The sequence below is a fragment of the Amblyomma maculatum genome, chromosome 9 (genome assembly GCF_055883805.1).
Source record: "Amblyomma maculatum isolate TAMU_Amacu chromosome 9, ASM5588380v1, whole genome shotgun sequence".
NCBI classification, from domain to species: domain Eukaryota; kingdom Metazoa; phylum Arthropoda; class Arachnida; order Ixodida; family Ixodidae; genus Amblyomma; species Amblyomma maculatum.
Genome location: NC_139352.1, coordinates 115,396,040 through 115,413,588, shown reverse-complemented (window position 1 = coordinate 115,413,588; position 17,549 = coordinate 115,396,040). Strand labels below are relative to the sequence as shown.

At 44.9% G+C, this 17,549-nt stretch overlaps 1 protein-coding gene across 1 annotated transcript in view; it reads right to left on the bottom strand.

Annotated features, from left to right (window-relative positions):
• The window catches only part of LOC146180201 (uncharacterized), a 46,093-nt gene that overhangs the window by 9,994 nt on the left and 18,550 nt on the right, over window positions 1-17,549 (bottom strand). The window contains exon 2 of the mRNA XM_084579942.1: window positions 3,210-3,460. Within this exon, the coding sequence (XP_084436068.1) occupies window positions 3,210-3,460 (251 nt within the window). The remainder of the gene's footprint in view (window positions 1-3,209; window positions 3,461-17,549) is intronic.

The following is a 17,549-nucleotide window of genomic DNA, read 5'->3' as shown; positions in this document are numbered from 1 at the left end:
CAAGATTATGGCATACGTGGTGTTGCTCTTGATCTTATCACAAGTTACCTCTCAGACAGAAAACAGTGTGTAAAAGTTAATGACCTGACTTCTTCGATTACAACAGTAAGACATGGCGTACCTCAGGGATCGATCATGGGACCTTTGTTGTTCATTTTGTATATTAATGATATGTGCAGTTTGCCTCTTTCACCGAAACTGGTCATGTACGCTGATGACACAAATATTTTTTTCTCCGCACAAACCGTAACCCAATTGAGCACTGTCATAAAAAGTTATTTGATCAAACTTGAAGAGTGGTTGCATAAAAACAGATTAACCTTGAACGTTAAAAAGACTAAATATATTATTTTCAAGCCTTATAACAAAGCCTGTGACACTGAGCTAGTCCTAAACTTTCAAGGTACAGCGTTGCAGCGTGCAACTTCAGAAAAATTTTTAGGCGTCTGGTTTGAAGAAACCATATCGTGGAACACACATGTTAGCAAGCTGGCGATAGAATTAAGCAAAACGGTCTCTCCCCCCCCCCCCCCCACGTAGATGCGCGGCTTAAGTTGTTTAATTGACCAGTCATTTAGCAAACATGCACTTGTGCATGTGTGTGCCCGCGTTGTAAAGATACGTACAGGAGCGGCAAAAAGAAATGTGGACAGCGCGACATCTACGTGCTCCATCATTGGCCATATCAAGTTGCATATGTTTAATGTGTGAGCGCTGTGTCACTAAGCCCCTCTCTCCCCTAAGTCTCCCCCCCCCCCCCCCCCCCCCCACGTAGATGCGCGGCTTAAGTTGTTTAATTTGTCTCTATAAGCTGAGAGAATTACTTCCAGTGAGGCTCAAAAAAGCAATATATTTTGCTAATTTCTACTCTCGTCTTTCATATTGCATTTTAGTTTGGGGAGTTACAACCATCCATAATTATAATAAACTCGAGCGGCTACAAAAAAAAGGTGCTACAAATTCTTGAAAACTTTTATGGAAACCCTAGCCAGCTATCTACTGATCCCTTGTTTACTAAACATAGTATGCTTATAGCAACTAAATTATATGATTACAAACTGTCTCTCTATATGCATAAACGTAACCTTCCCAATGATACGCACCGTCCCTTGCATGCTTACAGCTTACGCAGGGAACTAACGCCAGTGCCGCATACACGAACAAATTATGGCCGGGCCACTCTTGACTACCGCACACCATCACTTTATAATAAACTTAAAGCCCACATTGACTTTACTGCCCCGCTTAACACATTTAGACACAAATTAACAAATTTTATGATGAGGCAATGAATAAATACTGCGATGTTCATATTCATTTCTGATATCTGATGTGTGTATAATTCTTTCGATTTTTATCTCATGTATATATCCATGTTTTGACTGTGTTGTGAAATCCTCTGCGAGATGCTGCCTGTAGGCCCCCAGGGCCCAGTCAAGCTGTCTGTGACAGCTTTTTCCCTGGGGACCCCCAACTTGTAGGTTGGAAATAAAGTGGATTTGGATTTGGATATCTTTATGCAGGCAGCATTGAGAAAAGGTCGTTCATCGCGGGCTTGGAGTCGGTAAATATTTTTTAAAGTAAATAAAAAAAATATTCACATAAAGACAATGCATATCAGAAATAAATAAAAAGCGGCCAATTCGGCGCTCTTCCTTTCATCCTCTCGTTTTTAATAGAAAGGAAAACGGACAGCTCACAGAGTTTCAAACTACAACTAGAGGGAAAGCTGGCGGCCTGCACGTCACCCGCCATGGACGCCCGAGGCATGCCGGAAAGAGTAGGCTTCGAATGTGGCGTCTTTGCTCCCTGTTCTACGAACTGCATTTTTAGATTCTTCAGTTTCGTTTTCATCGATGCCTAGCGCGATTTAACGTCGCATAGTTATCCAACAACGCAAACAGTTCACTTGAGATACGAAGGCTGCAATGACGGCACTGCAACAGGTGTGGTCAATGGAAACAATGTGCACGCACACTGACTGCGCTTCTGTGTGGTAGAATCCACAGATGATACCTGCTTTCGGTGTGAAGAGCGTCGATTACTTCTCGTTAAGTCGCGTACACGTGTTTTGTATATCGGTCGAGGCGGCAAACAACAATTAAAGAAAGACTTTGCCACTCCGCTATATCTTACTGCGTCTGTGCACCGACACACCATTCCGATAGAGAGCGAACTTACTAGCTGCTCTGGATGACTAGCAGAAGTCCAGTCTTGTAAAGGGCCACCTACGTGGCTCATTTTGACCTAAAGGTCGAAAAGCTGGGTCATGCGCCGTGAACCCGAATAGCAAATGAAACCTTCCTGTTTTCTTATAGTAACAAAACAGACGCTCTAACCTATTCTGTTTTACGTGGTAAGACATTTTTAACAAATATTGAAAGAAAATTTATCTACAAAGTTTACCTGTTAAACACACAAAAAAAAATGGTTGGCTATATTTGGCGACATGAGAAGAAAGCCCTCTCATCGCCATGGGAAAGTTATGTGCTAGTTTACTCCTATTTCCTTTACTGGTCATTTATTGCAACGTACAGTAGGTAAGTTCTGCTTAAAGGCACATTTTGATTGAAATACAATGTTTTCTCGCAATATTTGTCTCACAATATGATTATATTTCTCCAGGACTTCTGTTCCCGGTAGTCCGACGGTGGATAATGTGCCCTCTTAAGAAACTCGCACACATGATGGAGCTAGCTTTCCCTGCTGGTATATTTAGAAACTCCATGAGGCAACAGCCGATTCTGTCTAAATCTCTGTGCGGTCGCCACCTCATGGTTGCTCAGGGAAAGCTACAGAAAGGTAAAGCAGTTAATAAATAAAACGCAATCTATTATCCTAAAGATACACACTTTGAGATGAAAAAGGAAGATGCCCGATGCCTTGTATCTGACGGTACGTGGCGTCCGTCCGAAATTCGTGCAGATTAAGAGAACAGGGCCTGTTTTAATTTCCGCATTAAACGTGTACCATCTGGGAACGAGGCCTTTGAATTTATCTTTGTTGGTGAACGAGTTTGGTGGTGAAGCAGTCTCGTGAAGCTATTGCATGCTTTTGAAATAAAGGCTGAAATTTTTGGAGCCGGCGAACTGTATCGCATAGTTCCGCGTACCACATGTTCGAGACCCCTGCCCTGCATCATCGTTATTTGTTTGCCTTTCACACCCCCTTTGCCCTTCGGTTAACCTATACTGTTGAGGCCCTCTCACCTGTGCAGTCTCGCCAGGTGCCTCTCGATGCCACTGGGTGGGAAAGAGAGCCTGTGCACCGACCCTGGCTGGCTGGGGCCCGGCGTATGGCTCGTGGGCTGCTCCAACTGGGGGCGCTCCGGCGCAAACGGGTGTCCCGGCTGCATCCCCCCACCGCCGTGCTGCGGCAGCAGATGGCCCGGCTGCTGGTTATACGAGAGGCCGCCGTGACTGGGACGGAAGCTCAGAGTGGACTCACGAGAACTCCTCTCCTGCGTGTCACACGGAAGGTGGCATTGACGTCATGAGAGCTAAGGAACGTTTTAAAAGCACCTGCGTACAATTAAATGGTTTTGTTTATGGGGTTTAACCTCTAAAAGTGACTCATACTATGAGAGATGCCGTAGTGGAGGGCTCCAGAAATTTCGACCATTTGAGATTCTTTAACGTGCACTAAAACCGCAAAGCACAGAAGCGCCTAGCTTTTCGCCTCCATCGAAAAGCGGCAGCCGTGACCGGGACTCGATCCCGTATCCTTGGGGACAGTAGTCGAGCGCCCTTACCACTGCACCAACGTACAGTGAATAAAGATGCGCTCAGTCAAACATAAATTACCAACCCGTGATAACCTTGGTCATACGTATTGGTAAAGCAGCGAATAATATGGGTGCAGACACCGACTTGTTCGACGGTGGAGAGCCACGAAAGAAACTGTGCTGTGAGTATATGTTTGATGAATACAGTCATAAGCAGTATTGAAGATACATGTATCTTCGATACTATATGTAAATATATTTTGTGTATCGGTATCAAGTATGGAGTGCTGAAAATGAAAGTATCGGGTTATCGGTATTGAAATACATTTTTGTTCTATCGTGTATTTTAACCATACTTGATACTCCGCAAAATATTGCAGCCATTGTGTGTCAGACATTTAGTTGACGGCGCTCACTCAGTCGCTAGTACAAGCCGGGAGGCATCTTTGCTTGCAGTGTATCCTGATTTCCCCCCTGATCGAAGTCTCCTTCAAACGCCCCGTCTCCTTAGCCTCCATCTATCCATATTTCCTTTCTTTAAAACTGGAGGAGCTAATTGTAAGTATGCGCTCATGAGGTTGTTTACTTGTGAGCACCGAGTACGTACCACGAAACAGCTAAGCCGTTAACAGACACGCAGAAACAAAGAACAAAATCGACAAAGAAACACGAAAGAAGCCAAACAAGGAGTAGGGACCAATGCACACTTCATCCCTAGCTGCTCCCCACCCTTTGAAATCCGCCTGCTTGTCCGTCTCTGAGGCATGTGATTCTTTTCAAGCAGCATGCTCAGTGTGCTGACGAACTCAGTAACTTATGCACGACCCTAACTCTCCATACTCCCGAGCTTCGCATGACGGCTTTGCTTGGCGGCAAGAACATGAGCGTCTAAGGCCTCAGTTGGGCCCGATGCAGTCGCCATTCTTGTCGTTTACAGCGTTTGATTCGAAACATCTTTCTTCCATTAGGCTTTTTCTGTAAAAGCTATTGAGTCTAAAATATTAAGAAATACACGACGTAAAAGTTATGTAACTGCACTTTTGCAGCACATAAATTTGAATCACAAATCCATGGTCAAAGAATTTGTTTGCCAAAAACATTTCAGCGAAACGTGAAAAAAAAACAAGTGAAGATATCCTTGTTCCATGAAGCAATAAACTGTTCAAATGTTTTTGAAATGCGCGAATTAACGTCATATTAGCCACTCGCTCTTAAAAAGAACAATTCTTTCATTTGTCCATCTAAACCAGACTAAGTTATCAAGAGACGCTAGTGAATCTAGACTTTGTTAACTACCTTCAAGATCCTCGAGTCGACGCGGCTACGCTTCACTCTTATCTTCTGGTAATGGGCCCCTTCATCAAATCTAACAGTGCGGCGTGCTTGACTAACTATATAGAGAGGCTTTTCTTATTTGCCTCGCTTACAGAACGCCCACATCGTGGGGCTATTTCAGAACTGATAAAAACTTTCAGCCATTTTATTTTTGTTATCCTCTAGCTTTTAACCCAGAATGCAAGCTTCAAAAGTCTGCTATCGCACTAATATTAAAATAATTGCTCAGTTCCCCAAGCGCACGGAGCACTGGGCCTTATAGCAAAGAGAAAACTGAACGGGTCATCGGATAATTAACGTGTAGTATATGAAATGGAAAGCCACAAAAGAGGTTTCAGATTTATTTGCACGTATCCAAGTGCTCACAGGGTGGTTCGTATGAAGAACACTAGCTTAAAAAAATTGTTCGCTAGGCTGCTTGGGGAAGCCTCGTAACCATGGCTTCAATTCCATGTGAAGTTCTGACAAGGCCAGCTGCCCAGACATCGGAGCTGCAATAAATCCGTGCTGTCGAACGTGTTTAAGCCCTTTCAGAGAAACAAAAACTGCGATATAGGTCGCACTGAAAGTTCTAGAAAGCATGGTAAATTTTCCCAGCATCACTAATAATATTACAGCCTTTATCACATTGGGATTTCAGAGATCTATATCGGAAATCGATTTCGGTTCGGTACCTTGTATTGGTATCGGAAATACAATTTTTCAAGGTATCGAGTATCGGTATCGAAGATACTTTTTTGAAGTATCTTGCTCAGCCCTGGGTGAATAAAGAAAAGAGTACAAAAGAAAGGAAAAGCGAAAAGAATAGCCAAGCAGTGGCTGAAAGTTACAACTCATGTTAGAAAAGGAAGAAAAAGTGAAAAAGAAGAGGGGAGATGAACTAGAGATAGCAATACAATACGGAGTGCACCCGTTGGGTCATTACTCTCGGATAACGTATGATCTACACAAAGAATCTATAGTCCAAGGACTGATCTAAATTCAGTGTTTCAAAACTGTTTCAAAGAGAATCTCGTGCAAATTAAGATAGTAATAACATTTCTATTAACGACCATCAAACGTAGTCATGCGCTCATAAAACCTGAGAAACTTATTTAACGATTTCTCCAGATTTCCCGAAGGTACGTTGAACTCCCAACGGTATAGTTAGTCGAACATAACGGTCACCGCTGCTTCCGTATGATGCGGTTACTTGTAATATTACGTCATAAGTACTTGTCGTGCTCCTTCTCTGCTTTTCTTAAGTTGTCAGCTGGAAGCGCGATTTTATTCGATCGACTACTCCCTTTGCTTTTCTTTCTTCTGTTACACCCTCCTTAGCTAACGTGCCAGGAGTCGTCCCTTGACCCCATGGGCCGTGAGCGTATGCACAGGAAACGCTGACTTCACCTTGCAACAGTTACGGCAGTCACGTCCGCACAAGAATGCTACGACGACACATAATGAGGAATGCGGTGTGTCCCCTTAGTAACGCTAGTAGTTTGTTTTCAAATATCTTCCGGCTAACTGTGAAACTTTCAATCGATTCATGATGTTATTAAGAGTAGCATATATACCTACTACATAGAATGATAATAAATGCGTCGCATTCAAATCAAAGTTTCCGAGTATCCTTTGCTCCTCAAAACAATGGTCCACGCACGACCAGAAGTGTGTCAGAGGATACCGCCACCGGGTTCTTGTGTAGCTAAAACTAAGCGCTTCTATCAAAATGGCTCCAAAGCGCCGGAAAAGAAGCCGCATTATAAACTCGAGCGCGACGGGAGAGCTGTATCAACCCGTTGCCACCAGTTAGCCTACTGCTCTACTTTCTTTTTTTTTTACGTACTTGAATCGTCGCCATTTTCCTGATAGCGCATGCGCAGAGTAGATACGTCGCTTCGATATAGCTTTTACACGCTCACCCTATCCTTCTCGGACGCCGTTTGTATGCATCGCGCCCACACCAGGGGAACAAACTGAACCCAATACGCGGGAAGCCTCCAGAGGGCGCCAGGCTTTTTCTCTTAGGTCATGCCGGTGAGCGAGTTGCCGGAAGAAGAAGCACTTCTTTCTGAGGGACGAAGGACATGCCAGGGGATATCTATAGACATGAACGTGACCGGCAGCGTAATGTCTACTTGGCGTGCTTTTGAGCGACCGTTGATGGATATCAGTTTTATCAGTTTGTATTATTATTTCTTTCATTCCAGACCAGCAGAAGAAATCGGTCTCCATTTCCGTTTATATCGCGAGGGCGATCGAAACCATACAGCGCGGGACACACGCGCCCGCATTTCTCATCTCTCTGTGGGAAGAAAGGAAGGAAAGAAAAGGCGCAGCCAAGAAGCGGCAGATGTGGTGACTGGGGAACGGAGCGCTTTGTGAATAAGGGGAAGTCTCGACCTGAGTGCTTATTAAATGGCAAATGCATTAAAGAGGAATACTTAGTCAAGCTATATTAACCTATCGTTCGGAGGTTGGACATTCTTGCGAGTAGCAGTTTTTCCTAGACGAGCAAGAATAGAGTTCTTAAATACCGAATTGAATATGAATCCAATAAAGATATAACCAAGCAAAACATCAATTGAAGTAATAACCAAAATTAGTGCGAATAGTCTTGCAAAAAGTTAGTTCCTGACGTGGCGGTGCGGTACAGTACAGAGCTCTAGCTTATCGAGTTCAAGCTGTGTCTCTTAAAAGAAGTAACAGTAATATTCACCGAAAGGTTGCCAGAAAAAGCCATTGTATTGTCACGCCAGTAAATTGACATTGCAGCATATTGCATGGCGACGCAATGCGAACGGGACTTGGTTCATTTTGCTCCAGCATGCGAGGGATGCTCCACCCACCCCGGCGGAGCCATCGCTGAAACTGCTCTAGAAGGATCACTCTGCTTCGGTGCCCGCAGATCGTCATCGTCGAGGCAGAGGTAGGAATCTATGTCCCATTCGGTCCCAATAGTGTCTGTTTCAGATGAGGTGCCTAGTTTCACCCTCTGACTCAATGAGCTTGGTCGAGCCGTACCATTCTACAGCCAAATCGTCCGCCAGTTCCTCCACGATCATCTCCGATGCTTCCTCCACAGACTTCTCTTGGGTCTCCATCGCGACCATTCCTCAACAACGGTCACTTCAATCCAGGCATCCTCGTCCTAGGAAGCCAGAGCGACTGAGTCCCCTCAAGCACGCGGATTTCCTCACAGGCCCGAGGGCCGGTGCTACAGCGTCATGCTGTAACATCATGCTGCCCAGCCAAGCAGCAGTCTCCAAGTAGGGATCGAGAGCCACGAGCTTCTCCTCGCTCGTTCCGGCGTTGCATGGATTTATACAAACACCGCCGAGAGCCATGTCTGTCCCAACGTGGTAATTTGCAGCTATTCAGCTTTCACACATTTGGTGAGGTGGTTCTCGGGCGATGTGCCGGGCCCACTGACTCGTCTCTGCCTGGCCGATCCTGATAAATTCGTCATAGCCACAAAAGCTGTCTGTCCTTTCACGTGGACGTCTGCCGTTATTGCGAAATTTGTCTCTGATGTCAGCAGGAGAAGTTGCGGCGTCGTTTTCGGCGCGCGCTCTTTCTAGAAGCGCAATGTACGAGCTTCAGGGCCCCTCGCATGTACTTCACTCCTTCTGCACAGCGCACCTGCGCTCTGCCTTCGTCTTTTTTTTTTTTTTTCGCTACTGTATGTTAGGATGTTTTGAGTTATCGTGCCGTCAAGGGTTGTGAGGCGGATTGGTTTGTCGCTGGTAGCAGGCATGCGGGAGCCTCTTTTTCGGCGGCACCTCGAATGAAGCACGCTTTCTAAAAGAAAGCTCGAATTCCGGAGTATAGCGAACTCATCTCACGATTTTTGCGTTCTAATAACGCGGCAGCGTTAAAGGCCTCGTTACCCAGAAAATGCGGCGTCGTCCCCATCGGTAAACGCACTCTGTAAGCCAGCTGTCCTCAATAAAACCCTCGCCCCCTCACCTTGAACTGTCACTTAGTAGAACCCTTAATATGAAAAAAGCAATCAAAATAGTTATCGAGAGAAAATCCCACCGCCATCGCAGCTTCCTCGCATGCAGTTTTATGAGCATCCTAATTTCTTTAGAAATAATGCTGCCATTGTTTTCGGGGTGTAAGTTCTCATGACATTCTAGTAGCTTCTTGATTTCGGTAATATTTTGTGTGCGCCTCTTCAAAAGGAGAGAGACAGAAAGAATAACGGAGGGTGCCAGAGATGCGAGAGCCGCAGCCTTAAAGTGAGAATACGTATGGCAAATGTATTAGATATTGTCACGTCCTGAAGCACAGGAACGGCAGCAAAGACCTCGGGTAAACAGGTCAACGGCACAGGGCAGCACAACAACAGCGGAACCAGCACGCGTGCGAGTCACAGCAGCAGCGTCATCTTCGTCGAAGCGATCGCACTTCTTCTGGCGCTGCAATATATGTAAGTGTAAGTGCGATCTCTTTCAGTTACTAGATAAATGCATCAAGAATATGATGCCTATATCAAAAGCTGCACAGCTCTGCCTGAGAAGGCGATGTATTATGCTCCTCTCATCATCTAATCCTGTTTGGTAGACTTGCTCTAATGTGGTTTCAGGGCGTAAACGCCACGAGCAGAAAGTAGCTGGCGGTTAATCACGAACAGTTGTCTCACTGAGCCACGTTTTATTGTCCCCGACTTGAAGCAATGCGTTTCAATTAACGCAAAACGAGATTAAAAGGTAAAACACTGCTCTACTTAGTGATGTAATATGGAACTGAGACTCAGCAACACTTTTTGTTCAGCTGCCTGGTTCATGTACATGGAATACAGGGCACGAAATTACGACAAGCGCTGACAAGCGCCAGTCCTTAATGAAAACTAATAGCCCCGAGATTTTTCCTAGACCAGTCTTCTTCCCCCTCATTAAAGCTTCTTTTCCGTGGCCTGTCTACCTGCCTTGAGCGGAATTTCACCCTCTCAGTGTGAACATCAGGCACTTTTATTTTAGTCCTTTCTGTTCAGGTTTCCAAAATAAAAGAAAAGAACAAGTATTTCATTTTTTTGCATAATATTTTTATGCTTTTGTTTTGCATTCTACACAGTTCTTTTTTATAACAGTGTCGTTGTTTTTGTACATAATTTCATCGAACCACGTCATGCTCTAACTAAAGATTTTATCACGTACGTGAAAATAATATTAAAGATAGCGTTTACGACAACAGAGAGTTTTAAAGGTTTCTCATGATGCGCGACCGGTTTTAAGTCATTTTTTAGCATCTCAGAATTATGCTATCGGTGTTGTTGCCAGTAAAAAAGCCTCTTATATACGGACTGCGCAGGCTTCCGTATTACCCAAGCTTTCTTTTTCAAGAATGCAAAACTGAAACTTGGACCTTTCATTCAATCAACGCAAGCAACCTGAACGATCCGTTCTAATGCGAGTGACATGACAGAATAATCTGTGTGTTAAAACTTTCGTAAATATATGCGAAAAGACCAACGCACGAATATCTACATGAATTAAGCAAACTACGCACAGTTAATCACAGCTAGGACTTTTTAGTTCACACTTTACGACACCGGAGAAATACACAGCTTGAAATGTAAACCTAATATATATATATATATCTATCTATCTATCTATCTATCTATCTATCTATCTATCTATCTATCTATCTATCTATCTATCTATCTATCTATCTATCTATCTATCTATCTATCTATCTATCTATCTATCTATCTATCTATCTATCTATCTATCTATCTATCTATCTATCTATCTATCTATCTATCTATCTATCTATCTATCTATCTATCTATCTATCTATCTATCTATCTATCTATCTATCTATCTATCTATCTATCTATCTATCTATCTATCTATCTATCTATCCATCTATCTATCTATCTATCTATCTATCTATCTATCTATCTATCTCCCTATCTATCCATCTATCCATCTATCTATCTATCTATCTATCTATCTATCTATCTATCTATCTATCTATCTATCTATCTATCTATCTATCTATCAGTACTAATCTATCTATCTATCGGTACTAATATATGTATCTATCTATCTATCTATTTATCTATCTATCTATCTATCTAATGTATTTATATATCTCTTTTTGTTATATTATTCTATCTTTTAAATCGCTTGTGCGTACATATAAGGTCTTAAGCGTAAACGTCGCATGCAAGAAGACAAAGGTACGGGCAGCCATTCTGCTTGCACATTTTACACGTTTTAAACGAGAAATGCACCAAAATGCGTCCAACTGTCTTGCAGTTGCGTTGCCTTGGAAATGCCGCCACCCGCACAAACGAATCCTGCGTCACAATGACCGCCAGGTTTCAACCGGAACGGTAATAAATTAAAAACAACATCCGACCGTTCTCACCATTGTCGAAGAATGTGCTGCTCCAAAGAGTTCGAAGTGTGCACGGGAAAGGACGCAAAAAAAAAAGAGACAAGGATGCCGAGGACGGCGATAGACACGGTACAGAGGGAAGAAAAAAGAAAAGCACGTGCAATGAAGGCAGTGGGTGGTAGTGAGTGCCCCCAAAAAAACAGTGAGATGGGAGTGCGCCGTTGCTTTTGAGAGAGGATCGATGAGAGCGTGGCTCTCTGCAGTCTCTTTGTTTGCACTGGTCCTGTTCTCGACTCCTTTTTTTCCCGACAACGGCGCCGACGACAACGATGGGCCGGCAGAGGCCAGTGCTCACTCCCGAAACCGTTTCGTTCTCGCCTTCCCTTCTCCTCATTTCTCTGCAGATGCTTTCCTCAGCTTCCCTCTCTGCCCGAGTTTCCTCTCGAAACGGTTTACTTTGTCCTTTACTGCGCATTTACCATCATTCCCAATCCTCCTTTAGCTCTTTCACCTCCCCTTCCTCATGGAGTCCATTCCCACAACTGCAGTACTTCTCACCTCCTCTATTTTCTCTCTTTTTTCACTCTTAGTCGCAGTTTTGCTCCTTTCTTTCAGAGTTAATTCGCAAATCTGTTTCATTTCCCCCTTTTCTCCTCTCTGCCCCGTCATTCAGCTCCCCTTCTTCCCGGTTTTCCTCCCTGACAGTATTAGTCCTACACACTGCTTTCTCTCTGTCTTTCACTATTCCCCATTAATCCGCCCCTTTTCGTTTTCTTACCGCGTCTTTATTTCCCTGCAACCCATTCAGTGGGCGAGCGAGCGCCCAATTGCGGCGTCCTGAAATTAATCACCGCCGTCGTGCGTTCCCGGTCCTTTGAGCGATGACCGTTGCCACCCCGTTTCGGGAAGCGCCTTCCCCTTTTTTTCTTACGCATCGCACCGGATGGCTTTTTTAAGCACCACGATGCAAAAGCTCTCGCCACGCTTCCTTTGTTTTCCTTTTTGTTTCCTTCGGCCCCCTTTTTGTCTTTGCTCTTGAGTGTCTCACCCAAGACGTCTTCAGTTCCGGTTCGTCTATTGTTTTCCCGTCTACGAGCTCACCGAGCCGGTTGTTCCCTTTGTTTGATTGCTGGTGCAGGCAAGTGGGGAGAAGGCGTTAGGGTGCAATGGAAGCTCGGCCAGTGTCATCTGGCCTTGTGGTGCTGTTCCTTTTGCTCCAGCCGAACGCCTCTCGTTGCCTCATGGGATTTCTGTGGCAGTGTTGGTCAGTCTATCAGACGCCAATGGTCGCCGGAAAGGCCCAGACGGGAACATGACACTCCGAAACTTGCGCATGATGCTATTTTTTTCTTTTTTCTTCTCACGAGGAACTCGACCATTTGGATGTTACACCTTGCACAGACTGCCCTATGTTTTGTTGAACATGGCGCAATTTTGTGCGTGTTACTCCTAAAGCCTGTTTCACATGCAAGCGAAAACGCTACCGATATCTGCCGCGGCGGCGCAAAAACCTGTTGTGAGCTGTTGCGACGTGAACGACGTAGTTGCAAAAACCTGTTGTGAGCTGTTGCGACGTGAACGACGTAGTCGCAAAAACCTGTTGTGAGCTCTTGCGACGTGAACGACGTAGTTCCAACTCGTTGGAAATTTTTCTCTTGCCGCTGCCGTTCGCAGCTCATTTCGCTCAATCGCTTGCAGCGTGATATTCCGCGTCATCAGGCATGTTTGCTACATAGACTTCGTTTAAACGTGGCTTTCACGCGCAAGTACTTGCATTTGATTGGACAGGTGGACTCGCCGGAATGTTCAACTTGTGGCATCCTAGAGACTGTCGATCATATATTATTGGTGTTCCCAGTGTATGCGGGCGAAAGAAGTGTGCTAGCCGCTTCCTTGAGGCGTTTGGACAAGAGGCCTTTGTCGGAGGAACTACTGCTGGGCGCTTGGCAGGAAAAGGGGAAGGGTGTCCAGGCAGCGCGTGCTATTTGCCGTTTTTTGTGCGCCAGCGGGCTTGATTCGCACTTATGAGGCAAGCTACTGTGCCTGTATATACATTCCATATGCCTTCTCCCACATCGTCACTCATCATGATCTTCTTTCTTCTCCCCTTCCCCTTCCCCAGTGCAGAGTAGCAGGCCAGATTTGAATTATTCCGGCCGACCTCTCTGCATTTCCTTTCAATAAATCCATCTATCTATCTATCGATCGCTTGCATGTGAACCAGCCTTTAAAGCCCCCTTCAGAATGCATGCCATTTGGCACAGGGAATTTTGCTTGGCCCTTAACTTTGAACCGAACAACGCTAATATCCTCCTTGGACAGTTCGCATTTTCACTTATTTTTAATGTTGTGGCCTCAAATGGCACAGTTTTGGCGAGAAGCATGAAAGCACATCTTGTTCGTCTCACTCTTCTTATCAGCAGTGCATGTTAATTTTCAGTAGCCTGGTCGATTTAGAGATTAGCAAGAAAGATAAGGCAGCTGTAAGATGTTCATACTTTTTCTGACGAAAGAATAGTTGTTTGTTTTTTTACCGTACAATGCGCAGGACCTCCCTAATATCATTTTTAAGACTATTGTTCTTACAGTACAAAGGCGACGTTTCTTGCACCACCGGTGTCGGTGTTGGCCACGGAGATACACAAAACCAAATGCATGGCATGTCAAAGTTTGTTTCCGGGCTAGTTGGTTCATGATTTCAATGGGGAATATTTCTAGGGCTACACATAAGGGGGACCAGACAGGCGCTAACAAATCCTCCTTCTTTGTCACCTTCTGTAAGATAGAGCTGAATTTCCTTGAAGTGCTTGACGGCATATGTGTTGCGCTAGAAATATCCCCCCCCCCCCCCCCCGTGCCTTTATGGGCACGATCACATTACCGTGACAAGATGGCGACTAACAGTGAATGAACTCCTTGGGGAAGGTTTTTGTTATGCGTATGAGGAAAATATTTGAACAGAAGAGGGCTGAGCACATCTCCCTGATGTACGCCCCTCTCCACTACATGAAAAATAGTTGGTCCGTTGCTCAGAAAAATTTTCCGCTCGTTTAGATAGTGTCGAATCCACTTGTGCAGTATTCCCCCGAGGCTAACTTGCCAAAGCTGCGAGAATTGAATGATGAAAAGCACAGTCAAAAGCAGCCTTGATGTCAACAAAACGGCTGCCGGGATGCATAAAAGTACTCTTGAAGTGATAACGATTTACGCAGATGATATCTGCATCTGAAGCGCGGGATGTTTGCGCTATATTACCCGGCAACGTATTCAGGGAGCCTTACCGACATCTGGATGTACCTGGCTCCACGAAATCTTCGTCTTTCACCAGAAAAGAATGTACCCGCGGCTTTCACGAGAAAAGCAATGGCTTGGTATCAGCTCTTAATAGGTCGACGGTCATTAACTTATGTACGTTGTAAGCGATTCCTGGGGGTTATGATTGATATTAATCTCTCTTGGTCACCTCAGATTAAAACCCTCCATAGGAGCATCACAGCAGCGTCACAAGTTTTCAGATTTAGGGCGGAAACACGGTAGGGAAGCAGCTGCCGATTAATGGTTCTGCTTGAAAAAGCGTATGTTGAAGGAACCCTGCGCTACTATCTAACGGTTCTTCAAAGACATCTAACAAGCAAGACGATTCTTGAGGCCGTGCGGAACAACTGTTTGCGGATGTGCCATGGACTCTTAAAAGGTGCCTCTGCATAAGGAACATTAACAGGAGCAGGGTGTCTCCGTCTGGATGTTACTGCCACGCAGGAAACTGTTTGCGTCTTTGACATGTCCTTTAAGAGAAGAAGCTCCTCTAAAGTCGTGTCTAGTTGGCTCATCTCTGAGCAGAGAGACAGACGCTGTGCAGCTTCTGTCCCTCTCTACTATTAATCAACCAAACTATTGTCTTTGACATTCCTCCTGTGGACACAATCGCCTCTAAAAGTGAGGGGGTTTATTCCAGGTGTACATACAAAGAGCCGCATGCCACAGGCAGTGCATCTGCACGCTACCGTCGCAAACTTGTCCGAGAAATATATGCAGCACATCCACATAGTTACAGACGACTCAACTGCTAAAGTAACTCCTTCGTGCGGCTGTTATGTGCCCTCAACAAGTCATGTCATTTCTTACCGGTTGCAGAGGAAGACATCATTTAAAACAGCCGAACTTCCCAGTATTAAAGAAGCTGTTTCCTATATCCTACGTCGAGCCCCTGGCCGATGGGTTATCTCTATCGACTCTAAAGCATCGTTGCAAATTCTCCCCAACCTGTTCAAGAAACCTAATCATCAACCTATTTCCCATGACGTGAGATAACCACGTGATTTAGTTGTTTTCGCAGACCACTACATAACATTGCAGTGGATGCCAGCACACAGTGGCCTTCTAGCCAGTTAAAAAACAGATGAAGCTGCTCGTAAACGTCATCAACGTCAGAGGTATATTCGGACCGTCTTCACGAAATTTGATGCATTCCAACAGGCTAGAATATTTGCTTCTGAAGAAACGTATCGGCTCTGGAACTTGTCAACACATCACTACCAATTCCTTAACTCAATAGGCCCATATCTACGATCAAGACTTCCTCTCCCAGATTTCCCCGCTATCTGGAAACTCTATATCACCGACTTGGCTTGAACTCTGCATTTACAAGCTGCTTGCGATACCGTTTCATTCAGACGAGCAGTCGGCAGTGTGACAAATGCGGCACGATCGAAACTATAGAGCATATCTCGCTTCAGTGTCCTGCATATACTGACGAGCGTGCTTATATTATGAACATTGCGTGAAGAAGCTCTCCTCAAGCCTCTAACATTGGAAAGTATTTTAGGTCTCATAGCCTGCCCTAGGCAACAGAGAGAAGCAATGAACTTCCTGTTTGTATATTTAATAGACATTGGACTTCCTGACAAGCTATAGTTTCACGTTGCATGTCACCCTCACGCATTTTTCCCGCTATGAACTTTGTGCCTCGCAGGTCCCACGCATATTTCCACACTGTGGACTACATTGTTTAGCGCTACTTGACGATGCACCTTATTACGAATTAATTTGTCACATTCTGTCACATCCTACTGCTATCTTTTTTTTTTATTTTCAACGCCCCTCTGGACACATGAAAGTATATCCCGAACTTGAGCAATGTATGTTGCTGGGCGAGTTGGTAGAGCATAACGGAAGACAGCGCTAGCAGACAAAGGACAAGAAAAAGGAGGAAGCACAACAGCGCAGTGATGTATCCTCCTTTTTCTTGTCCTTCGTCTGCTAGCGCTGTTTACCGGTATCCTAAACGCCGGCAATTATCTGCTTTACACTAAATAGTTATCGATCTTTCTCTCTAACACTGAATGTACCATTACATTCATCGTCACAAACACTTTCCACTTAATCTCGCATTACAGAACGGTAACCATCTTGTTCTTTTTTTTCTTCATTACAGCAAATATGGAGCAAGGCAGAAGCTCGGTGCATGGCAGCAGAATTAGGTTATAAGGAAATCAGAACAAATAGGGGAAATCCCTGTTTAATGGTAGGAAGCGATAGCGTTAATAGACACCTTTAGCGTGCCGTATACCGTGTTTGCGTAACCGTTACCGGAGTACCGCTAACCCTCCCACCGCCGATTGGCGCCAACATGACGGGCGGGTGCGGAGTGGACGGGCGCCTGCCGCCATCTTGCGCCTTCGCGGCGATTCACCGTGCTTCAGGACCAATCAGCGTGTACGGCATTGGTGGCGGGAGGGCTCATGGTACATCGGTAACGGTTACGCAAACACATTACACTGTGCGTTAAAGTCTAAATGTGTCTAATAGCCCTCGCCTTCAGCGCCTCTCGCGGTTCATCATCCGTATACACGCACTTTGCTGTTCGCCTCTGTTATCTCGCACATATTCGTTCAGATACAGTCGTCAGCTGTCCAATTACCTGAAAAACCATCCGATATAGACGCCTATAAAGTTTAGGAGTGCGTAGTTTCAACTCACTTAGTGAGACTTAATGAAGAATTGAAATCGCAAGGAGAGACTGGATAGAAGCAGGCGACCACACAGGGCCTACCTCTGTCCAGCGTATTCCTACGATTTCAATTAGTCGTTATTAACTGTAAATCTGTGCTTTAAGCAAGCAGTATACGGACGTGCCTGCGTGGCCTATAGGAGCAGC